The sequence below is a fragment of the Oryctolagus cuniculus genome, chromosome 13 (assembly GCF_051225735.1).
Source record: "Oryctolagus cuniculus isolate XC-2025 breed Fujian yellow rabbit chromosome 13, ASM5122573v1, whole genome shotgun sequence".
NCBI classification, from domain to species: Eukaryota; Metazoa; Chordata; class Mammalia; order Lagomorpha; family Leporidae; genus Oryctolagus; species Oryctolagus cuniculus.
Genome location: NC_142879.1, coordinates 109,306,365 through 109,330,603, shown reverse-complemented (window position 1 = coordinate 109,330,603; position 24,239 = coordinate 109,306,365). Strand labels below are relative to the sequence as shown.

The window sequence follows — 24,239 nt, the reverse complement described above, 5'->3', positions numbered from 1 at the left end:
CACAGGGTCCCGTTCCCGAGCCACCATGAGGCCTCAGCTAACACACAGGGGTCCCGTTCCTGAGCCACCACGAGGCCTCAGCCAACACACAGGGTCCCGTTCCTCTCCACCTGTGGGGGCTGGGGATGGTGTGTTCTCAGTGTACAACCAGGAAACAAAAGTCCTCACAGGTAATCAGCGCATAGACCCAGGGCGCTGCACACCGCAGGGACACCCAGCCATCTCCCCAAGCCAGGGAGTCAGGGCAGCGGAACACGGAGTGGACACGGGGCGACATCAGGCCGCCTGCGGCTCTCCACTGCCCAACTCTTGGGAAGCAACACTGAGAGGAAGTCAGCCAATGCCAGGCTGGTGCGGCACCACGGGGTGAGGTCGCCTGGGCCGTGGTGACACTGCACACACGACGCCCAGGGCTCCACGTGGTCCCGGGCTGTGCTGGGCTGACCCGGGCAGCTGCTGTCTCCCACAGGTCACACCTCTCACTCATCTCCCAGCAGCTCTGCGGGCCAGGCACAGGGCTGATTTCCCGCAGCTCCTGTCTCTAGCCCTGCTCCCCAACTGCACCCCTCCACGTGCCAGTCCAGCACCCCAGCTGCCCCACGACAACCTGAGTCTCCTCCAGCCTGCAGAAGACACCGTGACAAGCAGGTGTGCGCTGAGTGCCAGAGAAGCCGAGAAAACCTTCCCCGAGGACGCCACGGGGACACCACGGGGGTCAGGCCTGCCCAATCTCTAGTCACAGCATCACTCCCACCCAGAGGGGGGGGCCGCGGACCAGGGGCTCTCTCTCGGCCTCTCCTCCTGGGGCTGCCTGCACTCCTGTGTGGATGAGCGCCCTCCCTCCGTCTCGGCCTGCATTCTGACCCACACAGAAGCAAGAACCTCAGCAAAGCAGCCGGGCACCATGTCCCCGTCGGCTCTGCCACACACAAGCCACTTAGACCTGGACAGCGCAGTGACTTCCATTCCAGCGTCTGCAAACGTCTCCCACAATCCCACCCGAGCCCCCGCCATGTGCCCAGCGGCACTCTCCAGGCTTCTCCGTCATGGCCGACATTAGAGGTCCTGGCGCCTGCGGCCACGGTGGCTGCTCCAGGCTAGCGCTAAACGTGCTCGGGAACCTCCTGGAGGCGCAAGAATGAACGAAGCTAAACTGCAGGCCAGAGGGAGGTAGGTTTCCGTCAGGTGAGTTAAGTGCTGGATGGAGATGGCTGCACGGCTAAGAATGGGTCGCAGGTGCGCTCCGCCAACGCCAAGGTCACATCACATGCTGACAACACGTGGAATTCCGTCAATTATACCAGAGTCACACTGGGAAGGGAAGGGAACCAACTCTCCTTCATACAGGTCAGCCCTTTACCAAGGAGACACTTCCGTTTCAACTGCATTTTTTAGCTTTTTCAGAAAACCTAAAGCACTGGCTCCACAACATTTTTTCACAAAATCAATTATATCTTTTAAATGAGAAAAATTCACACATATAAAATAACAAATTAACTTTTTTTTTGACAGGCAGAGTTAGACACAGAGAGAGAGAGAAAGAGAGAAAGGTCTTCCTTCCGTTGGTTCACTCCTCAAGTGGCTGCTATGACCGGCGCACTGCGCTGATCCGATGGCAGCAGACAGGTGCTTCACCTGGTCTCCCATGGGGTGCAGGGCCCAAGCACTTGGGCCATCCTCCACTGCACTCCCTGGCCACAGCAGAGAGCTGGCCTGGAAGAGGGGCAACCGGGACAGAATCCGGCGCCCGGACTGGGACTAGACCCCGGTGTGCCGGTGCCGCAGGCAGAGGATTAGCCTAGTGAGCCAAGGCGCCGGCCAACAAATTAACTGATTAAGAATATCAGTTCTTTCACAAAGCATTGAAAAACATCAGAACGCCCCACGTGTTCAGGAAGAGTGCACAAGTCACGCAGCAGGGCTGCTGACGCACGAGCCACTACGGCCCAGGACAGATCAGCCGGACCACAGCCCCCAGCTGAACCTGCTCTTAAGGAGTGATGGAATTCCCTAACAAACCAGAGCAGATGGCACATTTCTAAGAGATGTTAACTTATGTACCAATTCCCCCTTGTGCAAAGGGAAAGCTGGTTTAATGTACTTTTAATTTTTTTTGCTATTATTTATTTATTTATTTTTATTTTTTGACAGGCAGAGTGGACAGTGAGAGAGAGAGACAGAGAGAAAGGTCTTCCTTTGCTGTTGGTTCACCCTCCAATGGCCGCTGCGGCTGGCGCACTGCGGCCGGTGCACTGCGCTGATCTGATGGCAGGAGCCAGGAGCCAGGTGCTTCTCCTGGTCTCCCATGGGGTGCAGGGCCCAAGCACCTGGGCCATCCTCCACTGCACTCCCGGGCCACAGCAGAGAGCTGGCCTGGAAGAGGGGCAAACGGGACAGAATCCGGGGCCCCAACCGGGACTAGAACCCGGTGTGCCGGCGCCGCAAGGTGGAGGATTAGCCTAGTGAGCCGTGGCGCCGGCTTTTTTTTTGCAATTTTTTAAAAAAATTTTATTCAAAAGACAGAAGAGAGAGAGAGAAAGGGCATGAGATCAATCTCTCATTCGCTGGTTCACTTTCCAAACGCCTACAACACCCAGGGCTGAGCCAGGCTGAAGCCACAAACCAGGAACACAGTGCAGGTCTCCCACGTGAGTGCCACCACCCGCTGCCTCCCCATCAGGCAGCTGCAGTCAGACACAGAGCCAGGACCTGCACCCAGGCACTCTGACAGGGGACGTGAGCATCCCACGCAGATCTGAACCGAACCATGGCCCCAAATGGCCACCCCTCAAAGTGCTTTTCAAAGGCATACAAGTTTGCTTCAAAGTGTTTGTGGGAAAATGGAGTTAAAAGATACTTATTTTGGCACAGAAAGATTCATGTATAAAATGAGTCTTTGAAAAGTTTATGCTAAATGTATAGTCTGAAAACACACTGCATGGATTTCAACATTTTTTTGTACCCAAATAAACTTTTTCAATTCCATTTTTCGCGAACTTTTGAAACACCTTGGTAGTCTGGCAAAGGCAAGAAATGTCCGTGTGAACTCCGGCTAACACCACAGGCCACTCAGGGCAACCAGTCTCCAGACTCCCAGCTGCCAGTCCTACAGCTTCGAAAGGCACGGGAAAGACCAGATTCTGACCAAAGTGCCCTAAACCGCCAATGATCACATACGGCTTCATTACGGTGTCACAGACACCCAGTGTCCAGGGCTCCTTGTTGTGCTGTAACAGTTAACCACATGGCTTACTGAAGGGAGTGAGCTTTTAGGAGGAGCCGGCCCACCAGGGCCACATCTCTCAATGTGTGTTCTAATATCTGTAAAAAGTAACTGGCATAGAAATGTTACAAGTCATTACAAAATTCAGGCCAGCGCCGCGGCTCACTAGGCTAATCCTCCGCCTAGCGGCGCCGGCACACCGGGTTCTAGTCCCGGTCGGGGCACCGGATTCTGTCCCGGTTGCCCCTCTTCCAGGCCAGCTCTCTGCTGTGGCCCGGGAGTGCAGTGGAGGATGGCCCAAGTGCTTGGGCCCTGCACCCCATGGGAGACCAGGAGAAGCACCTGGCTCCTGGCTCCTGCCACCGGATCAGCGCGGTGCGCCGGCCGCAGCGTGCCAGCCGTGGCAGCCATTGGAGGGTGAACCAACGGCAAAAAGGAAGACCTTTCTCTCTGTCTCTCTCTCTCACTGTCCACTCTGCCTGTAAAAAAAAAAAAAAAAAAAAAAAAGAGAAAAAGAAAAAGAAAAAAGAAAAAAAAAAAGAAATGTTACAAGTCATTACAAAATTCAGAAAATGACTTTGAAAGCATCAATACCACAGCGGTGTAATCAGAAACTGCTCGGGCCGGCGCCGTGGCTCAATAGGCTAATCCTCCACCTTGCGGCGCCGGCACACCAGGTTCTAGTCCCGGTCAGGGCGCTGGATTCTGTCCCGGTTGCCCCTCTTCCAGGCCAGCTCTCTGCTGTGGCCAGGGAGTGCAGTGGAGGATGGCCCAGGTGCTTGGGCCCTGCACCCCATGGGAGACCAGGAGAAGCACCTGGATCCTGGCTCCTGCCATCGGATCAGCGCGGTGCACCGGCTGCAGCGGCGGCCATTGGAGGGTGAACCAACGGCAAGGGAAGACCTTTCTCTCTCTGTCTCTCTCTCTCACTGTCCACTCTGCCTGTCAAAAAAAAAAAAAAAAAAAAAAAAAAAAGAAACTGCTGTTCCAAAGTGCTGCAGCTGGACTTCCTTAGGAGCAGCTGACAGTGCACGCAGACCAGGCTACAGAAACCCTCTTTCCAAATCAACAGTCTTACCAGGGAGATGTCCCCCAGCCAGGTACAATGGAATGCATCTTACCTGTGCAGAGATAATGTAACCATGTGAGTTTCCTTCCACTGAAATGTTGGCTATAGAATAATTCAAACTGTAAGAAAACAAAAACAAAAACCATCAAATTACTTTCAGCTTCCACACCTGGTCATTGTCCCCCCACCCCCAGAGCTGACAACCACTAAGCCACATGGCCTCCACATCTGACTTTTTGTACAGATTCAGAAAGACGGTGATGAGCATTTTGAATGAAATTCACTCGGAGTTGGTGAGTTCTCACTGACCTGCAGCCCCGCAGGGAACACACAACTTACCTTCGCTGCCCACCTGCTCACGGGGCAGGCTGACCAACACACGTGGTCGCACACCCAGCCACACACTGGACAGAGCTGCAGGGCACTTTGCATACCCTCCCCCTGACCCGACTATGGACAATTATATTCAACGTCCTATTAACGTGGGCGTGAAATGTCAGAACCGAGTGTGTAATTATGGCACATGAGTCCAAAGTTACACAGTTCAGGTTTTTTAAAGAACTAGTATGCAATATACAGTGGGAAAATGAGATTACATGTGAAAAAAGAGTAATATTCAAGTTCTTTATAAACTGAAAAAGTCATATCACTTCAGCTCAAAACTGTGGACTCACTGTTAACACGGCGTGCCACGTGTAACATGCCCAGAGCTTTCATTGGCGTATCACACTCCTTTTGTACTTCCAAAAGGAAATTTAAATAAAGCCATTGGCAGCACCCATCCATCAGTGGTACTAGTGCCCACTCTAGACAGCTCTGGCCACCAGAGAAACGCATCTCTCCGCAGTCTGTTCCATTTGCCCAGCCCCAGGAGCTGGGATTTGCTGTATCTGCCCCCTGTCAGCCATCCACCAGCAGGAACAGGAAATGAGCTGCACCTCCAAACAGCGAATCAGAATACACCACACGGGGACTCTGCATGAGTGAGCTCTTGGGTGGCACTAAAGTCCAAACCACTCCAACTCATGACTCATCTGTAAAACATCTACACAAATTCATAGAAAAAAAAAAAAAAAAGAAAATGCTTTTTAAAATAAGAAATTCAAACTCAGAAATGCTCTTTATAAATAATTCAGGTGCAAACACAGCTTGGAGACACGTACTCTAAGCTCTGAAACTACGCTTTACTCTTCTAGTAACATTTCATGATGCACACGACAGCAGTGTGCCAAAACAAGCTGTCCCTTCCTCCTGAGTTAACACACGGCTGCAGTGAGTCTCCTGTGCGTAGCTGGTCAGAACAAACAGACGCAGCTCCAAGAGGGATTCTTATAAAGCCATCTGGCACTACGAAGACAAAATTCCTTAAAACTCTGCTTGAGCTATTCAGTAATTTTTGTCAAGTGCTGTAAGAAATGCCTGTGTGGCAGAGGTTTAGCCGAGCAGTTAGGACTGCCCGTCCCCATGCTGGAGGCCTGTGTTTAAGCTCTGGCACGCAGACCCTGGGAAGCAGCAGGTGATGGCTCAAGAAACTGGGTCCTTCCAACCACCAGGGGAACCCATCCTGAGTCCTCAGCGCCCGGCTTGACCCTGGTCCAGTCCCAGCCACTGCGGGCATCTGAGGAGCGGACGAGTAGGTGAGCATCTCTCTAACTTTGACAGTGGAAAGGAATGGACGTCGAGTGAGCTTTCTTTGTTAAAGCAAACAGGCTTGGGGCTGGAGTTGTGGCACAGTACGTTAAGTCACTGCCCACAATGCCAGCATCCCAGATGAGCAACTGTCCAAGTCCCAGCTGCTCACTTCTAATCCGGCTCCCTTCCCTGCTAATGCATTTGGGAAGGCAGCAAAACATGGCCCGAATCCTTGAGCCCCTGCCACTCATATGGGAGATCTGGATGAGGTTCCTGGCTCCTGGCTTTGGCCTGGCCCAGCCCCAGCGAATGCAGCAGTTTGGGAAGTAAACCAGCAGATGGAAGTTCACTCTCACTCTCTGTTTCCCTCTAATTCTACCTTTCAAATAAATATTTAAAATAACAATAATAAAGTAAACAAGCTAGAAGACAGCATTTTTATTTTTTTTTTTATTTTTTTTTTTTATTTTTGACAGGCAGAGTGGACAGTGAGAGAGAGAGAGAGAGAGACAGAGAGAAAGGTCCTCCATTGCCGTTGGTTCACCCTCCAATGGCCGCCGTGGCCGGCGCGCTGCGGCCGGCGCACCGCGCTGATCCGATGGCAGGAGCCAGGAGCCAGGTGCTTTTCCTGGTCTCCCATGGGGTGCAGGGCCCAAGCACCTGGGCCATCCTCCACTGCACTCCCTGGCCACAGCAGAGAGCTGGCCTGGAAGAGGGGCAACCGGGACAGAATCCGGCGCCCCGACCGGGACTAGAACCCGGTGTGCCGGCGCCGCTAGGCGGAGGATTAGCCTAGTGAGCCGCGGCGCCGGCCTAGCATTTTTCAAATATCACTTGAGGGCATTAATTAGGTCTGAAAGCACCTTAAAAACTGACATTTCATGTTCAATGAGTTTTATTCACCTCTAACAGAGCTGCATTAATAACTACTTCAGATATTTCCTTAACATTATTCATGTTTGTGCATTAAGTACAAAAAAATAACAATTATGACTCATTGTGTTTAAGTGTGAAATAAATTACTTTTAATTACAGCTTTTTTCCTTAGTTTTAAGATATTTCTGTGTAAAATGGAAGTGATCTTTGATAAACAGCTCTATTTAAGATCACGAAGACAAGGTGAATCAATTTACATGTTAGAAAGATTACTATTAAGTACACAAACATTTCAATTCTGTGTAATTGAAAACCTGGATTTACTAGGGAAAAACTTAAGGACAAACTCCCTCTACTGGTAGTTAGAGAAAACGCAGATGGAAGAACTGTATTCCTGGTCTATAGTGAGAAACCCACCTCCACTTGACAAGGAGGAAGCTCCACTGGGATGCGGGTCATGCACTAACAAACCAAGTTCCAGGGGCTGAGAGCTGTCCCTGGAGAGCTCTGGTTCAAGGAAGGAGGGAGGGAGGGACGCCAAGGTGGAGACCTCATCTCTGATGCCCACTGCCTCCCCTAGCTGGACAAGTGTCAAGACTGCCCACACAGAGGTCCACTTCCTTTCTCCTGCTGGTGACAAACAGCAGATATCTAACAACCAGTATCAAACGCTTTCCCTGGCGATCCCACCTCCAGCCCCTTGCTCACATTGGGAGCCATATTCTGACACAGTTCTGGCCATTGGAAGATCTTTCTCTTTACTTCTCTCTGTAACTTTGCCTTTCAAATAAATAAAATAAACCTTAAAAAAAAAATGGTATAAACTAGCCACCGCCAACATCTCCAGGAAACTGCACAGGAGTGGTGAAACAAGTCACGATTTTATTTTACATGCCCTGGGTACCCGTGTAGCTCTGGTGTACAAGCCAAGTCCCTTCCCAAACGAGGGACTACTGAGTACTAAGGACAATGAGGCTTTCTCAGGAAGAACTGCCGTTCAAGCTCCCATCCCGTCATGAAGCAGCAGCCTCACTGGGTGTGTGGAGGACCAACAGGGTCCGTTTCGTGAGAAATGGAGATACGTGAACACTGACAGCAGCATTAGCCAAATACCCCAAAGTGTACCTGGCACAGATGCCCAGCCCATGCTGAGCGGACAGAGCGGGCACATCCACACTAAGGATCGGCCACTGACAACACCTCAGAGTGGGCGACTCCGCTTACGTCCCGCGTCCCAGCGGGCATGCCAAGAAGGGCAAGCAGTGGGGGAGACGGGGGGCTTGCTGAGGGGTAGAGGTTTCTCCCAGGGCAATTCTGGGGCAGTGAAGACCTAAAATTAACCACATGGCAGCCTTCCAATTCTGTGAACGCAGTACCGGCTAAGTGTTCCTAACCCAAAACCTGAAATCTAGAATGCTGCAAAATCCCAAACTGTTCTGGCACGCATGTAATTCCACAAGGGAAAATCCCACATCTGAACTTAGGCTAACAAGCAGATACGCTATAAGTGCCATACGGAATTATCTCCAGGCTATGTGTACATGAAACAGTGAACCTCTGATTTAGACTTGGGGCCCATTCACAGAATGTCTCATTACACATGTGCAAATATTCCACAATCTCAAAAAAAAAAAAAAAAAAAAAAAAAAAAGGCAAGGTAAGTCTGGAACATGTCTGGTCCCAAGTATTTCAAAAAGGATACTCAACCCACACTAACACCCAATGAAATCATATACTTTGAACAGGTGAATTACATCCTACATGAATTCTGTCTCAGGAGTTTTTAAAAGACACATCTCCAGTCTCTACAAGGATTTTGGCAAACCCTTCTAGCGTTTCTATCCAGTTACACATTAAAGTAGTTCATGTCTGAGCTTCTCGGCTTCATCACATCTTTTTCTATGCTGTTTCACATACACTGACCTAAATTAAAGCATAGAAATAAAAATACGGGGCTGGTGCTATGGTATAGTGGGTACAGCTGCTGCCTGCCGTGCCAGCATCCCTTATGGGTGCCAGTTTGTGCCCCGGCTACTCCAATTCCAATTCAACTCCCTGCTAATGCACCTGGGAAAGCAGTGGAAGATGGCCCCAGTGCTTGGGCCCCTGCATCCATGTGGGAGCCCCAGAAAAAGCTCCTGGTTTTGGGCTGGCCCAGACCCAGCCATTGTGTCCCCTTGGGGAGTGAACCAGTGGATGGACAGTGTGTTCCCCCACTCCTCCCTGTAACTCTACCTTTCAAATAAATTAATCTTAAAAAAAATAAAAATTTTACAGGGGTTCAATACGGATCAAGATGGCTCAAACTTCAAAGAATAACTGGAATACGATTTTTTTTAAAGTACTGGGCTCTAAGGTTTCTTCTAATACCACGATTTTTGTGACTCAAAAAGGCTCAAGAGTAAACAATTTGCTAACAGTAAGACACGCTTTGATGGAGAATTATACGGCATCCCAGCACTCTGGTTTTCAGACTGGGAACTGCAATGATTTAATCCTTCAAAGGGCAGAGTCACGACACTCTGGGAACGTGGCTGGGTGCACACGGGCTGCCAGCAGGGAGGCCGCCGTGGTGCCGTGCGTGCAGGCAGTGGTGGACACCCCCGGCCTGGAGCATACCCCCAGCTCACCATCTGGACGCTCTTCTCCAGCTCCTGGGGAATCGCGAACGTGGAGGACGGAGCCTGAGTCAGCGGCCATGCGCCAGCCTAGGAGAGCAGCACAGAATGGCAGAGTTCAGTGGACCAGCCATGAACGCAAGGTAAATATTTGTAGAATGATTGAGCAATGGTTTACACATCATTTCCTCTTCCTAAAAACGTCACAAAACCCATCAGCATTCCCACGTGGCACCCTTCCTTCCCGATCAGTGTGGTGTGTACCTGCGGAAGCCACCGCCGGTTAAGAGGCCGACGAGCCAGCACACCCTCATACCTGCAGGACGTAGATCTGAAAGCTAATCCCCAAATCTATCACGGTGTCTTGGTTTTTGATAAAATTGTTGAACTTATTGTTGAGGTCAGCACTGACACTCATGTCTGTGTACATCCGATGGAGCTTGCTGGTGAACTCATACCCACAGGCTTGCTGTAATAGAGAGACGGTTTTAAAACGTGATTAAAAACAGTAGTGAGCCACGTCCTTTAATGCATTAGGATGTGCTGCGACTGCTGTTTCAAAGGTCCCAGGGTCACCACACTCAGGGCCTCCACCCTCGCGACCCAAGCAGCCACTCAAACCTGGCAAACTTTCATTCTTCGCAAAGGGAGAGTAAATAAGTGACTGCAAATAGATATTTATGAAGCACAAATTACCCTTTAAAAACAAAACCTTTTTAATAAATTTATATATCCTAATTTCAACACTGCATGTAAGGTAGCTTCTAGGATTTATTCCTGGTACTACGTATGTAAGGATTACAGTGAATCATTTACAAAAGGAAGGGGGGCGGGTGGCAGCGCTCCCTCCAGATTCCAGCTTCCTGACAGGGAGCACCCTGGGAGGCAGTTAGGTCCCTGCTACTCCCACAGGCGACCGGGACTCACATCAGCTCCCCGCAGCCCTGGCTGTAGCAAGCATCTGGGGCAGGAACCATCAGGTGGGAATGCTATGTCTCTCCCTGCTTCTCAAATACATTAAAAAAAAAAATTTAAAGCTTTATTTAAAAATTTCTGCAGAGGCAGAGAGAGACAGAGAGGTCTTCTATCTGCTGGTTCACTCCCCAAATGGTCGCAACAGCTGGAGCTGGGCCAATCTGAAGCCAGGAGCTTCTTCTGGGTCTCCCACATGGGTGCAGGGGCCCGAGGACTTGGGCCATCTTGTACTGCTTTCCCAGGCCACAGCAGAGAGCTGGATCAGAAGTGGAGCCGCCAGGCCTCGAACCGGCGCCCATTTGGGATGCCAGCACTGCAGGTGGTGGCTTTACCCACAATGCCACAGTGTTGGCCCCTCAAATAAACAAAAATTAAAAAAAAATTTTAACTTCCACTCTCTTAAAAATATAGTATTTACATGTCCCGTTGTACGGATGTGTCCTCATACATGTAACCAGTCTGCACTGGTGAGTTCTTCCCTGTTGTTATACACAGTGCTGCAATGGAGAGCCTCCTGCGCGGGTGGGGTAATTTCTAGATCAAAAGCTTACATACCTTTAATTTATTGATCATGGCTTCTTCAGAATCCATAGACATAGATAACCCATGAATTAAACGTTTGGCCAGCATTCTTGCGTAGAACTACATTCAGAAAATATGTGAACAGATTACTTCCTTTCTAATGATTTCATGGTCACATATACATCGAAGTCAATCCTTCACGCGGGAACTTGCACTCGCAGCTTACCTTCTGGAAGACATCCTTATCGTCGATGTATTTGAAAGCAGTAATGAAGCTGGTGAGTCTGTCTTCTACTTCACTCTCCGTCATCCCTTTCGCTGACTTCTTCAGTAAACTGTCACAGTACTTAGCAAGCTCAAAGAGAAAGAGACAGTCCTCTCACGACGGGCCCTCGCACACGCACACGGCACACCTCCCGGGGGCAGAGGGCAGGGCGGCACCACCCAAGCCGCGGGCGCTGGGTGGGGCTCTCACATCCAAAGGCTTAGGTTTTAAAAAGCACAACTTGCAAAAACCTTGAAAAGCGAGTTTCTTTCAAACATTACCAAAATTCTGACATATAACAAAATCTCCCCAGAACTGATGCGGATCATTTCTAAGCAGACGCACTTTAAACCCCGAATCTTGTAAAATGAAGGTGCGTTCTCTCTGGGCCACTTCCTGAGAACAGGCGCACGGCCCCCGCAGGCCCTACAGGTGAGGCGGGCGGCTCTCCAGCGAGTTTCTGAGAGTGAACTGGCATTCCCCTCCGTTCGCACTTTCACTGGCTCACCCTCAAGCAGTCACACTCACCAGCTCAGGAGCTCTGCAAACAGACTTGGGTTCTCTGTAGTTGACAACCGACGTGAGGGCCTAGACAGAAACAGGGCAGGTGTCAGCCACAGCCCCAGGCCACACCCAGCTGCTCGGGCCGAGCTGGGAACCAGCGCCCAGCACGCACAGCACCCGCTAGCGCTAACCCAGGGGACACGCTCCCCCTGTGTTCCCAGTTTCAGAACAAGCACCTGCCCGCTTCCCGTTACGAGGGATTCTTCCTAACTCAGTAGGGAGATGCGGACACAGATAAACACTACTTTTCTAAACTTACAATTCTGTAAGCCAATCTCCTCCACAGGATATCAAAATTCAAGTTTGTAAAATATATTTACTTCTTTCAAACATTATTCAATACAGTCTGTTTTATTTGAAGGAAAATAAAAAATACTATAATTACGTATTTTCAGAAGCTACTAGTTCACTAACAATTCCTCTAATATAGCATAAGAAATTCCACATTTAAACATTCAATTAATAATTTAAAAGCTAATGGTAGTTCTATTTGGATTTTCATATTAAATTAGTTACTTAAGGTTAACCTCCATGTCTACATCAGAAATCTCCTAAGCCTAACCCTGGAATTGCTTAAAGAACGACACAGAGTATGTTCCATTATACAGTTTATGTGCATTAAAAAATTACCTTATCCAACGCACTCATAAAGTGCTGGTCACCGTTCAAAACAGTGTTGATGAGTTGCACAAATTTACCATGTACTTCCAAAACTGACTCCACAAACAGTGTTGGCATCTAAACATTTGAAATACAAAGTACAAAAACACATTTTAAGAAGTTCAAGAATAAAATCAGGCTTATTAAAGACACTTCTCACTCTCTGAGAAATCTAGAACTTGGCCATTGAAATTAGCTCTTATTCCGCACCAGGCAGTGCGGGAACTCTGCCAGAGGCCCCCACCAGAAGCACTCTCTCCTGAGGAATATGCTGTGACAGGGAAACAGGACACCACCTCTGAGCCGGCAGGCCTATCACTATCATACGGGCTGTATAATAAACACGAGCTGCCTGCAATGTCACCCACGGCCAACAGAGTCCAGAACCCTGGGCGTGGACAGTGCAGCCGCACAGCGCAGAGGCGAGACACCATGGTGCAAACGTGAGCAGTCCTGCTGGGTGCAGATGCCTGAGATGTAAGCCAGCGGATCGCACTGGGGTCCAACACAAGCGCCCTCTCCTGGAGTTCCATCTCCCAGCCTGGACACCAAACTCTGCTTCTCGACGCAAAAGCATCCAACACCTTGAGCAGTTACACTTGGTCTGTAAGCTAATAAGCTTATAAATACTACAGAGTAACAGTGAACCCAAACAGCATAAACAAACAGCTCTACAGTAATGGAAATGTGTGCATTCCTGTGGCAGGAGGCTATCAGTGGCCACAGACACCTGGACCTTGAATGCAACCAGCACCAGTCAACTCAGTGCTACTGGGCAATGGTGTCAGCCCAGACCACACTGGCACACACATGAGGGAGACCACACTGGCATGACACGGGTAGAGACCACACTGGCACGACACAGGCAGAGACCACACTGGTGCACACGTGGAGAGCAGGCTGCTCTGAGACCACACTGTTACACACGTGGCGAGCAGGCCACTCTGCCTTAGAGACCACACTGGTACACATGTAGGCAGCAGGCCGCTCCCCCTAAGAGACCACACTGTACACACGTGGAGAGCAGGCCGCGCCACCTCGGAGACATCACTGGTACACACGTGGCGAGCAGGCCACTCTGCCTTAGAGACCACACTGGTACACATGCAGGCAGGAGGCCGCTCCCCCTAAGAGACCACACTGTACACATGTGGAGAGCAGGCCGCGCCACCTCGGAGACATCACTGGTACACACGTGGAGAGCAGGCCGCGCCACCTCAGAGACATCACTGGTGCACACAAGAACAAGGCGTCCTGCCTCAACAGGGAGGGAGCAGTGTTTCACGTCCTGTGTACTGTGGTCCTCGACCATCACCAGGACTGACAAGGAGGGTGTTCCAACGTGAACACACCATGACAGCACAGGGCAATCTGCTGTCAGGACTCACAGGCTGGAAGGAGCCCTGAGGAAGACGGCATCAGGACCGAGTATCACTGTGGGTATTGCAAGCAGACATGTGGGGAAGGCTGTTTAATCTAAATCTGCCTCCTGGACAACTGAATGCAGAGAATATGCAGAGAACGGAACTGGAAGCCATGTGCATGCCTCCCGACCGACGCCCCGCCATCTCCACCACCAGGGTCAGGTCCAGGCACACGGGCATTGAGAAGAGCACACGGCGTCTCTGCGGGGAGGGAACGAGCGCCGAGCGCTGCTTCAGCACACCCGAGCTCGGCCAGCGCGTCCAGCAGCTTTCTAGGAATCCAGCGATTCCAAATGAGCCCAGCAAATCGCAGGATTAAGACATCTGCATGAACGCTCCATCTGTGGGCCGGGCAGACTTCTTTTCATCTCCCACAACGGCAGAGTCTAAAGGAAAACCCGCGACAGATGCGACTGAGAGAGAGCTCTCTGCTCCCCTGCGCCCAACTCACGTTTTCCTGAGTGAGGTTGCTGGTTGCTCTAAGGCCCTCGTCATGGATGTGGTTTTGCAGCTCCTGAATCATATGAGGTAAACCAGTGGACACAGCCCGGAGTAAGACGTACATGTTTGCCATGTCTGAGGGGAGAAAGAAATTCCCAAACAGTTTCACTTTGTCAGGTCATACATGGTACACACGGGGCAACACACAAGGCTGAGAGCGTGCAGGCCCACCCCCACCACACACACACAAAGCCCCTCTCCCAGCCCCAACCCTGGACAGCAGCATGTAGCGCTATGTCTTCCTAAAGGGGCGCTATGCACACACAAGCAAATGCACACACCCTGCCCGAAGAGCAGGGCGTACTTTACCTGTTAGGCACAGAGCACATTTTAACTGAGAGGATTTTCAGCTCTGACAACCTCATTGCAGGATATATTATGACCACTTAAGAATGGATGGGAATGTGGGTGGGTTCCAATCTCTTGGAATTAGACATAACATTGGGACTAATAATCTCCCAGTAAAAATCTCTGAAAGTGGGTTTGCTGCGTCCAAGCTTAACCTTGTGCTCAGAGAGGCTGGCCACAAGAAGCTCCCACACCAATGTGCCTCGTCTCAGTGTGGGGCTCTCTATGAAACTTTACTGAAGCAGGTAACATAAGGAGCAGTATACAGGGGCGGTATTGTGGCACGGCGGGTAACAACCATGCTGCCATCCCCTGTCTGAGTGCCAAATGAGTCTCGGCTGCTCCACTTCCAACCCAGCTCCCTGCTGATGTGCCTGGGAAGGAAGCAGAGGATGGTGGCTCAAGAACTCGGGATCCTGCCACCCACGTGGGAGACCTGGATGGAGTTCCTGGCTCCTGGCTTTGGCAAGGCCCAGTCCTGGCTGTTTTGGGCTTTTCAGGAGTAAAGCAGCAGATCAAAGATCTCTGTCTTTCAAATAAATAAGTAAATCATTTTGTTTTTAAGAAAAAAAAAGTATGCAAAACCATTAAATGTGTGTCTTCTGAATTCTGACACAACAGTCACGTCAGCACCCCCGGGACAAGAAACAGGTGTCACCCAGGGCCTGAAGTCCCCTCCTGGGATCCGCCTGCCCGACCCCTGCTTCTCTGCCCACTCAAAGGCAACCGTGCAGAGGGGAGCAGCCTGCTTTCAATCGTGCACACAGGGAATCTCCGACCTTCCTGTCTGCCACGCTGCTGTGCACAGCCTGAACGAGTTCACCCTTCACTGTGTGAGTGCGCTGCACCACGCTGGGGCTGCGGCGGGCACTCCTGCACACACACGCTGGGGGCACACGGCCGGCAAGACCGCCGAGCACGGGCCAACACACTCCCCACTCCCCCTCCAGCGGCCCCTGTGCCTTCCCAAGTGGCCGTGTGCAACCTCATGCTGACCCAGTGCACAAGTTCTTGCTACTTCCCACACTTACTGTCAATCTTTCAATTTTTAAATCAAAATCTAAGTACTGATATTTTAGTAGGATTTTCATTTGCGTCTCATGAGGCTGGGTTTGTGGTTATTGGTCTATACTACGCGGTGTCTCTTAAGTTTCTTGACCGTTTAAATTTTGGATATAAACCTTTTCCAGTCACCACAAATGTATTCTTCATTTTTTAAAGATTTATTTTTATTATTATTATTATTGACAGGCAGAGTGGACAGTGAGAGAGAGAGAGAGAGAGAAAGGTCTTCCTTTGCCGTTGGTTCACCCTCCAATGGCCGCCGTGGCTGGCGCACCGCGCTGATCCGATGGCAGGAGCCAGGTACTTCTCCTGGTCTCCCATGGGGTGCAGGGCCCAAGCACTTGGGCCATCCTCCACTGCACTCCCGGGCCACAGCAGAGAGCTGGCCTGGAAGAGGGGCAGCCGGGACAGAATCCGGCGCCCCGACCGGGACTAGAACTCAGTGTGCTGGCGCTGCAAGGTGGAGGATTAGCCTAGTGAGCCGCGGCGCCGGCTTAAAGATTTATTTACTTCTTTGAAAGGCAGAGTTACAGAGAGGCAGAGGCAGAGACAGAAAGGGAGGTCGCCATCCACTGGTTCACTCCCCAGATGGCCACAACGGGCAGAGCTACACCAATCCAGAGCCAGGAGCCTCTTCTAAGTCTCCCACGTGGGTGCAGGGGCCCAAGGACCTGGGCCATCTTCTACTGCTTTCCCAGGCCACAGCAGGGAGCTGGATGGGAAGTGGAGCAGCCAGGACTAGAACCAGCGCCCATATGGGATGCCAGAGCTGCAGGCAGCAGCTTTACCTGCAACGCCACAGCACTGGCCCTGCAAATATATATTTTTTATAGTTTACTTTTTATTTTATTTTTTAAAGATTTTATTTATTTATTTGAGAGGTAGAGTTACAGACTGTGAGAGGGAGAGACAGAGAGAAAGGTCTTCCCTCCGCTGGTTCACTCCCCAAATGGCCTCAAAGGCCGGAGCTGTGCTGATCCAAAGCCAGGAGCCAGGAGCCTCCTCCCAGTCTCCCACTTGGGCGCAGGGATCCAAGCACCTGGGCCATCCTCCATTGCCTTCCCAGGCCACAGCAGAGAGCCGGACTGGAAGAGGAGCAGCCGAGACTAGAACCGGCGCCCCTATGGGACGCTGGTGCCAAGGCGGCGGATTAACCTACTGCGCCACGGCGCCGGCCCTGTAAATATGTTATTCTACAATTGCCTTTTGATACTCCAGGGATGTTCAGGTTCTTTTATTTATTTTAATTTTAGTTGAAAGACAGAGACAGAGAGAGAGAGAGAGAGAGAGAGAGAGAGAGAGAGAGAGAGAGTCTTTCATCTGATGATTCACTCCCAAAACGCCCACAACAGCCAGGGCTAGGCCAGGCCAAAGCCTGGAGCCAGGAGCTCCATCCAGGTCTCTCACGTGGGCGGTAGGAACTCAACCACTTGTGCCATCCCTGCCGCCGCCCAGGGTGTGCATTAGCAGGGAGCTGAAACAGAGGCAGAGTAGCAGGGACTCAGACCACGGACTCCAGTATGGGCTGCGGTCACCCTAGGCAGCAGCTCAGTCATGGCGCCAACGACTCCCCTTTTGTGGTCTTGGTAGTAAAAGTTCTTCATCTGAATGTAGTCCACTGGGTCAGTCTTTCCTTTGTGTTAGTATTGTGTGTGTTATGTAGAATACCTGTTCCCACGTCAAGGTGATGAAGACATTTTGCTACATCACCTCCTGGATGTGCTACTTTGCATTTACATCAAAAGTCTACAATGAAGTTTCTGTTTCCCAGCTGGCTCGGCACCCGGCGTGAACAAGGCCCCGTCCCACCCCCAGTGCGCCGTCCCGGCTCTGAATCCGGTGTGCTGTTTCCAGACACACTTTTGCTTCCCTGGTCTACGCCCTGCTCCAATACCTCACTGTTAGCTTTTAGAAATGTCTTATTTGAGAGGTAGAAAGACAGAGAGAGCTCCCACCCACTGGACCACACCCCCCAGATGCCCACAATGGTCCCCAGGCAGGACTGAGGCCGGCAGCCAGGGACCTCATCCAGGTCTCCCACACAGATGGCAGGCACCGAAACACTTGGGCCATCTGTCCCCACGGCAGGAAGCCGGAGCCAGGGGCCAGAGCCAGGTATAGATAGAACCTACACTCCAATACAGGATGCAGGTGTCTCAGCCTCTGGGCCAAATGCGCACCCCCCACTATCTTAACTACTGCGGTTTTCCCATCATGCTCTTCAAGACCATCCTGGCTTATCAATGCTGCTAAAAATCACGGGGGTTTAGCACCTGGCTCCTGGCTTCGGATCGGCACAGCTCCGGACGTTGTGGCCATTTGGGAGTGAACCAACAGACAGAAGACCTCTCTCTCTGTTTCTCCCTCTCACTGTCTCACTCTCAAATAAATAAATAAAATCTTACAAGGAAAAGTCACAGGGTTTTGATTGGATTGCCCTGCATGCATAAGTCGATGTGGCTTTTTAACAGTATTCACTTTTCTATAAAGGTAAGCATGTCTTGTTAGGTTTATTTGTGCTGCCTGGTAATTCTTCAAACCATTTTTTCTTTATCTGAGAGACTGCATTTTTCCACTGTTCACTCTAAGTTTCTCAGTGTATTTTAATGTTCTATTTCCTGTATTTTGAGTCAGATTGAATACTGTTCTATATTGTCTATTTCTATTTCCTTTTCACAGACTTTGCCTTTACTCCTATTGTTTATATAAGTAATTCTGAACATATTAAGGAAATTAGTCCTTGTGACATTTAAAATTATAGACACTTTCCTCGTTTTTTTTTTTTTCTAACTTTAGGATTCATATTGAAAACAAAATATTTCAGAATAATCTTTCAAAATACACTATTAATAATTTATTTAAAAAGTAAATCAAACATTTTAAAATCTATTATTAACAAATGCTTTCAATCTATGGTGGCTAGAAGATGATATAAAACTGAGTTTAAAATACTTATTTACTTTCATTTTATTTGAAAAGCAGAGAGACAAAGACAGATCTTCTGTCCACTGGTTCACTCCCGAATGCCCACACAGCCAGGGCTGTCCCAGTCCAAAGCCAGAGGCCAGGAGCTCCATCCGGTCTCCAATGGGGTGCAGGGGCCCAAGCACTGGAGCTACCACTGCTGCCTCCCAGGGCTCACATCAGCAGGGAGCTGGTCAGGAGCAGAGTCGTGGGGACTGCACTAGCACTCGGATGCGGGATGTGGGTGTCCCACGAGGCCACCTGCCTGCTGTCCGCACCCCACCCGTGAGGTGGGCTTACGCCTCACTTTCTGTTGCGGGTCTCTGATGGGACTCACCGTTCTTCTTCTCTTGCCGAATGATGTTATGACATTCCGCATGCAGGAACTGCAAGTGGTCTGCTACCATCCGCTGCTGACATTCATGGATCACTTTGATATAGGAGCTTGGATGTAAGTATTTTCGACACCGAATTTCTTCATCTTTTAATCTACCTAGAACCTGTGGAAATATTTTTATGGTCATGGACTACTAAGTTTTACTATGAACAGAAATTTGTAATGGCACCAAGGCCATCAGGCAGCCAACTTCTAATGGGCCACTGAGACCCAGCACGGGTTACGACCAGGCTTCTGTAACCAGCCCAGACCCATGTTCTAGACACCACTTCACATTCTCCTTCAAGCTGCTGGCTGTCACCTACATTCCATCACAGTCATGAACAAGGACCAGCCTTTAGAAGCCTGCATTGCAGCAGGAAGAACCAGAACAAGCAGTCCCCACCGTGTGACTACTCACCAAACTAAGAGGGACAGCTCACACTGCACCACGGGCGCCAACCCAACAACCTGACCTGGCGCTCCCTCCTTGTCAAGTGGGAACACACAGTGTGTGCACGACGGAAATGCTCACTGCAGACTGATCAGAGTGTGGTATCCCAGAAGAATGCACAAGTATTACAAGTCAATAAAAAATTAAACCCATGTGCATGCTAGTTAACCATCACATTAAAGCTCTCCAGAAAATTAGCAAAGTCAAAATATATTTAGTAATAATCAAACATGTCAATCAAAACCTTTATTAAATCTTAGCCTATATAAAAGCTCTGAGCTACACACAATGGACTGGTTAACACTAAGAACTCATTCCTACTTCAAAACAAAACTACAACAAGGCTCAATGAAACGTGCCCGTACAGCTTGGAATCACTGTACTGCATGAAGCTATGTAGCTGAGTTTCTTTAATTTGAGAAACAGAAAAAGATGGAAACAGACAGAGAAGTCCTATTCTATCCGCTGGCTTACTCCTCAAATGCATCACAAGTCAGGGTTGGGCCAGGAACTCCATCCAGGTCTCCATGTGGGTGGCAGGGACCCCAGGTCTTGAGCCATCACCTGCGGCCTCCCAGGGCACACACTGGCCGGAAGCTGGAACCAGGAGCACAGCCAAGAACAGACCCCAGGCACTCCAACAGAGGACACGACATCCAGCATCCCTGTAACCCGTGCACCATGGGACTGCCCCTGGAGTCCCTGAGCCTGCCTGGCCAGGGAGCAGCGTGCATGTGACCATCTGGAGGACACCCGAGCCTGCCCTGGCACGAGAAGCTCATGTTGGGAGGGGACAGACTCCTGCACACCTTGTCGGTGATCTGGCACAGACCCAGCGTCCTTCCTGCCGTGCCCCCTGTGAAGCCAGGAGCTTGGGCCAAAGTCACAGAAGCAAGGGTAGTGGGTAAGAAGGGCTCTCAGCTAAAAAGGTGCTCACCACACCACTCATCAACCGGGAGTCTTTTCAGCCAGCGAGCTTTTGGCCAAAATAAAATAGAAACAACCCTTAAAGGGCTACACGTATCAGTCATTGACAGCACAGTGCGAGTGACTTTACTGTGCTTGTTAAACTACCTGCAGGTGGCATGTGGGGCTGAGGGGGGAGGGAGGATGACTGGGGGAGAATCAGAAGTCTGCTAACTTGGGGGAAGTTGCGCATCTCCAGAGCTGGCCTCAGGCAGCCTCAGGCCCACTGGAGGCCAGGGAAAGGCCAAAACCAGAGGAGACCCAGAAAGCAGCAGGAAGGCTGCGCTCTCAGGTCAGCCTACCCACTTCCAAGTGCGGAGGGCAGGTTCTAGGACTTTGGCGCGTGAAGCTAGTATCTCCTAAAATCAACTACAATCAATGCTATTTAATGACTCAGGACACCATTTATATCCTACCCATGAAGTGTCCAGTTCTACAGCTGCTAAACTTTGGTACAACACAGATCGCAGGATCTGCCCCGTAACCTTCTAATTCACCACCTTCACAACGCGGGTAAGCACGCGACGGTCTTTTTCAAACCACTGTCATCACCCAGATACAAACTGCAACCAGCGACAGTCAGCCAACACCACCTCCTCCTGTGACACTGCCCACTCCCGAGGCTTCCTGCCAGCAGAGCCACACAGCAGCTGATGTCCTGTGTGCAGCTCCCCAACCTGGTCCCTCCATGCTGCAGCAGGCGGTACACCCCTTCCCCAGGCTGTGATACTCCACTGTGTGAGACAGCACATCTTGTCCTGACGGCACCGGGGCTGTTTCCACCACGCGCCAAGGACCTCTCTGAAGGCCAGTCATGACGAGGTGTGTGGCTCTCGGATACCCTGAGAGAATTTTTAGGCCTGCGTCAAGGGGCCTTAACAACAGACTGAGATGCAATAAGGGCATCTTGAAGCAGTAACAGCTACGAACCACCGACCTAACGGACAGAAAGTCCTAGAAGATTCATGCTAAGTCCAGAACTGATCAGTGACAAAAACTGCAAGACACGGACAGTTCTAGACAGGTACGGTGAGCTGGGACGCTGCTGACCCGGGCGCCATGGGCTGTGCACACAGCAGGTACGGTGAGCTCGGACACTGCTGACCCGGGCGCCATGGGCTGTGCACACAGCAGGTACGGGTGAGCTCGGACACTGCTGACCCGGGCGCCATGGGCTGCACACAGCAGGTACGGTGAGCTCGGACGCTGCTGACCCGGGCACCATGGGCTGCACACACAGCAGGTACAGGTGAGCTTGGACGCTGCTGACCCGGGCGCCATGGGCTGTGCACACAGCAGGTACGGTGAGCTCGGACGCTGCTGACCCGGGCACCATAGGCTGCACACACAGCAGGTACGGTGAGCTCGGACGCTGCTGACCCGGGTGCCATGGGCTGTGCACACAGCAGGTACGGTGAGCTCGGACGCTGCTGACCCAGGCACCATGGGCTGCACACACAGCAGGTACGGGAGAGCTCGGACACTGCTGACCCGGGCACCATGGGCTGCACACACAGCAGGTACGGGTAAGCTTGGACACTGCTGACCCGGGCGCCATGGGCTGCGCACACAGCAGGTACGGTGAGCTCGGACACTGCTGACCCGGGCACCGTGGGCTGCACACACAGCAGGTACAGGCGAGCTCGGACGCTGCTGACCCGGGTGCCATGGGCTGTGCACACAGCAGGTACGGTGAGCTCGGACGCTGCTGACCTGTTTCTCATAGCTGGTCTACTTGCAACAGCTCATCTTTCTTGGCTAAACACAGATGCACTGACTCTGAGACTGTGCACACGGCTGTGCGGAGACTGCACACAGCTGTGCTGACTCTGAGACTGTGCACACGGCTGTGCTGACTCTGAGACTGTGCACACGGCTGTGCGGAGACTGCACACAGCTGTGCTGACTCTGAGACTGTGCACACGGCTGCGCTGACTCTGAGACTGTGCACACGGCTGTGCTGACTGAGACTGTGCACACGGCTGTGCGGAGACTGTGCACACAGCTGTACTGACTCTGAGACTGCACAGATGTGCTGATTCCAAGACCAGCAGACCAAGCAGTCAGGATGACTCAGAAAGCTCAGCCGTGAGGACAACAGGAACAGTGTCTCTCACAGGCGCTCTGTGCCACTGGGATTCCTATTAGGGGTCAGACGGTCAGGAGCTTTCACCAGCAAGAACACACTGAGACCAGGAGAGCCCACGCCAGCTCCACACTCAGCGGACGAGCGTTCGTACCCCACAGGTGCTGTGTCTTACCTTTTCCATATACTGCGAGCAGTTTGATTCTTGTAATAAATTTGAAGCTTCTTGCTTGTAATACTCTCCTGTTTCAGTCAGAAACGGAGACTCAAAGATTTCCTGATAAAACTAAAGAAACCAAGCAAAGCTGTGTTAGAAAAAAAGGGAACAATTTAATAAATGAAAAGTTCTGGATTACTTAAGTTTTTAAAGGAGGCTTTTTACCTTTAAGGGGAATTTTTTCTTATACTGTTCAACATGAACAAAGGAGTTAATAACCCCATGGATTACTTTCTGGTTTGGGTCTTCTCCACCACGATCGCTGAAACAAGGCACAACACAAACAGTCGTGAGAACACAGTCCCCGGGGCGCCTGACCCACAGCTCGAGCACCACGCGCGACGGTTCAAGTACACACTAAACGTCATCTCTGAACACACAAGCTTCGACTGTAAAATTAAAGATGTTGTGTCAATACTAAGAGGAAACCCCTTTCATTTTGACCAAGCAGGTATGAGCCCTTCAACCGAAGACGTCAGTGCCGGGGGCTAGGATACGTAGACTACACTTGCCACAAACTCTCACGAGATGGCCAGGTCTGAGAATGTCCATCCTGGAGCCACCCCAGGCCCGCATGCAGTCCCTGGATGCCTGGGTTCCTCAGAGATCCTCCTGACTGACGGCCAGGGCTCCTCTAACGGAGAGCTTGCTTCCCGTTCATGAACAAAAGGCAACCCTCCGCTCAGAAATCCAGTGGCTGTGTTGGGTTATTTCTAACTTCCTGTACAGTTCCAGAGAGACCCAAGACCTTCTCAAGTACTGACGTGACACGGCACAAGTTCCTGTTAAGTCGAAGGCCCTACTACAGGTCAAGTGTTAATCACATTCGGAAGTGCAGACTGGAGAAACACAGTGTGCCAAGAGCCACAGGACCAGTCTGCGCCCTGCACTGGGGTGTCCGACCCCAGCCCTGGAGCTGTGTGGTCACGGGGTTCCTTCCTGCTGGCAAAGCGTTTCTCTTTTGTTAGCAATTATTTTCTGAATAAAGAGAGCAACAGAACATACTGTCAGCATTCCCGAGTAAGTTTCCTTTCTTTACCGAGGATCTGAGGACTTCTTGCGTTTCCACAGCAGCACGGAGGCAGCTCCCAGCCCTCCCCACCTCGCCTGCTCTGACCCTTCCCGTAACTGTCAGGATGGCTGGGAAAGTCTGTGCACGTGGACTAGGGTGGCTACCGCGGTCCCGTGGGTCAGGGGGTGTCACACACAGCCCCGGCTCGACCTCACCACTCACGCCCAGCAGTGCCTGCAGCCCGCACTCACCCTGGGGAAGCCCCACCGGACCCCAGGGCCGACTCGGAACCCACCACTTCTCTCCAGACTGAGCCTGCTGAGCAGCGCCACGCCGGGGGGTCTGGGATGCGTCTCCTGACCAGCTCCCGCTGCTGGCGCTGAGCACTAGGGAAGTCCTGTCCCGTTCCTTCTGGCACTCCG

At 51.2% G+C, this 24,239-nt stretch overlaps 1 protein-coding gene across 13 annotated transcripts in view; it reads right to left on the bottom strand.

Annotated features, from left to right (window-relative positions):
• CUL2 (cullin 2) overlaps positions 1–24,239 on the bottom strand; it is an 86,190-nt gene that overhangs the window by 5,611 nt on the left and 56,340 nt on the right. For all 13 annotated transcript variants that reach the window (XM_089312474.1, XM_051833452.3, XM_089312473.1 and 10 more), the window contains 11 exons: positions 22,971–23,067; positions 22,764–22,874; positions 19,044–19,206; positions 14,280–14,404; positions 12,375–12,482; positions 11,709–11,768; positions 11,142–11,270; positions 10,949–11,035; positions 9,735–9,887; positions 9,431–9,508; positions 4,345–4,411 (listed from right to left, as the gene is read on the bottom strand). In XM_089312474.1, the coding sequence (XP_089168600.1) occupies positions 4,345–4,411; positions 9,431–9,508; positions 9,735–9,887; positions 10,949–11,035; positions 11,142–11,270; positions 11,709–11,768; positions 12,375–12,482; positions 14,280–14,404; positions 19,044–19,206; positions 22,764–22,874; positions 22,971–23,067 (1,178 nt within the window). The remainder of the gene's footprint in view (positions 1–4,344; positions 4,412–9,430; positions 9,509–9,734; positions 9,888–10,948; positions 11,036–11,141; positions 11,271–11,708; positions 11,769–12,374; positions 12,483–14,279; positions 14,405–19,043; positions 19,207–22,763; positions 22,875–22,970; positions 23,068–24,239) is intronic.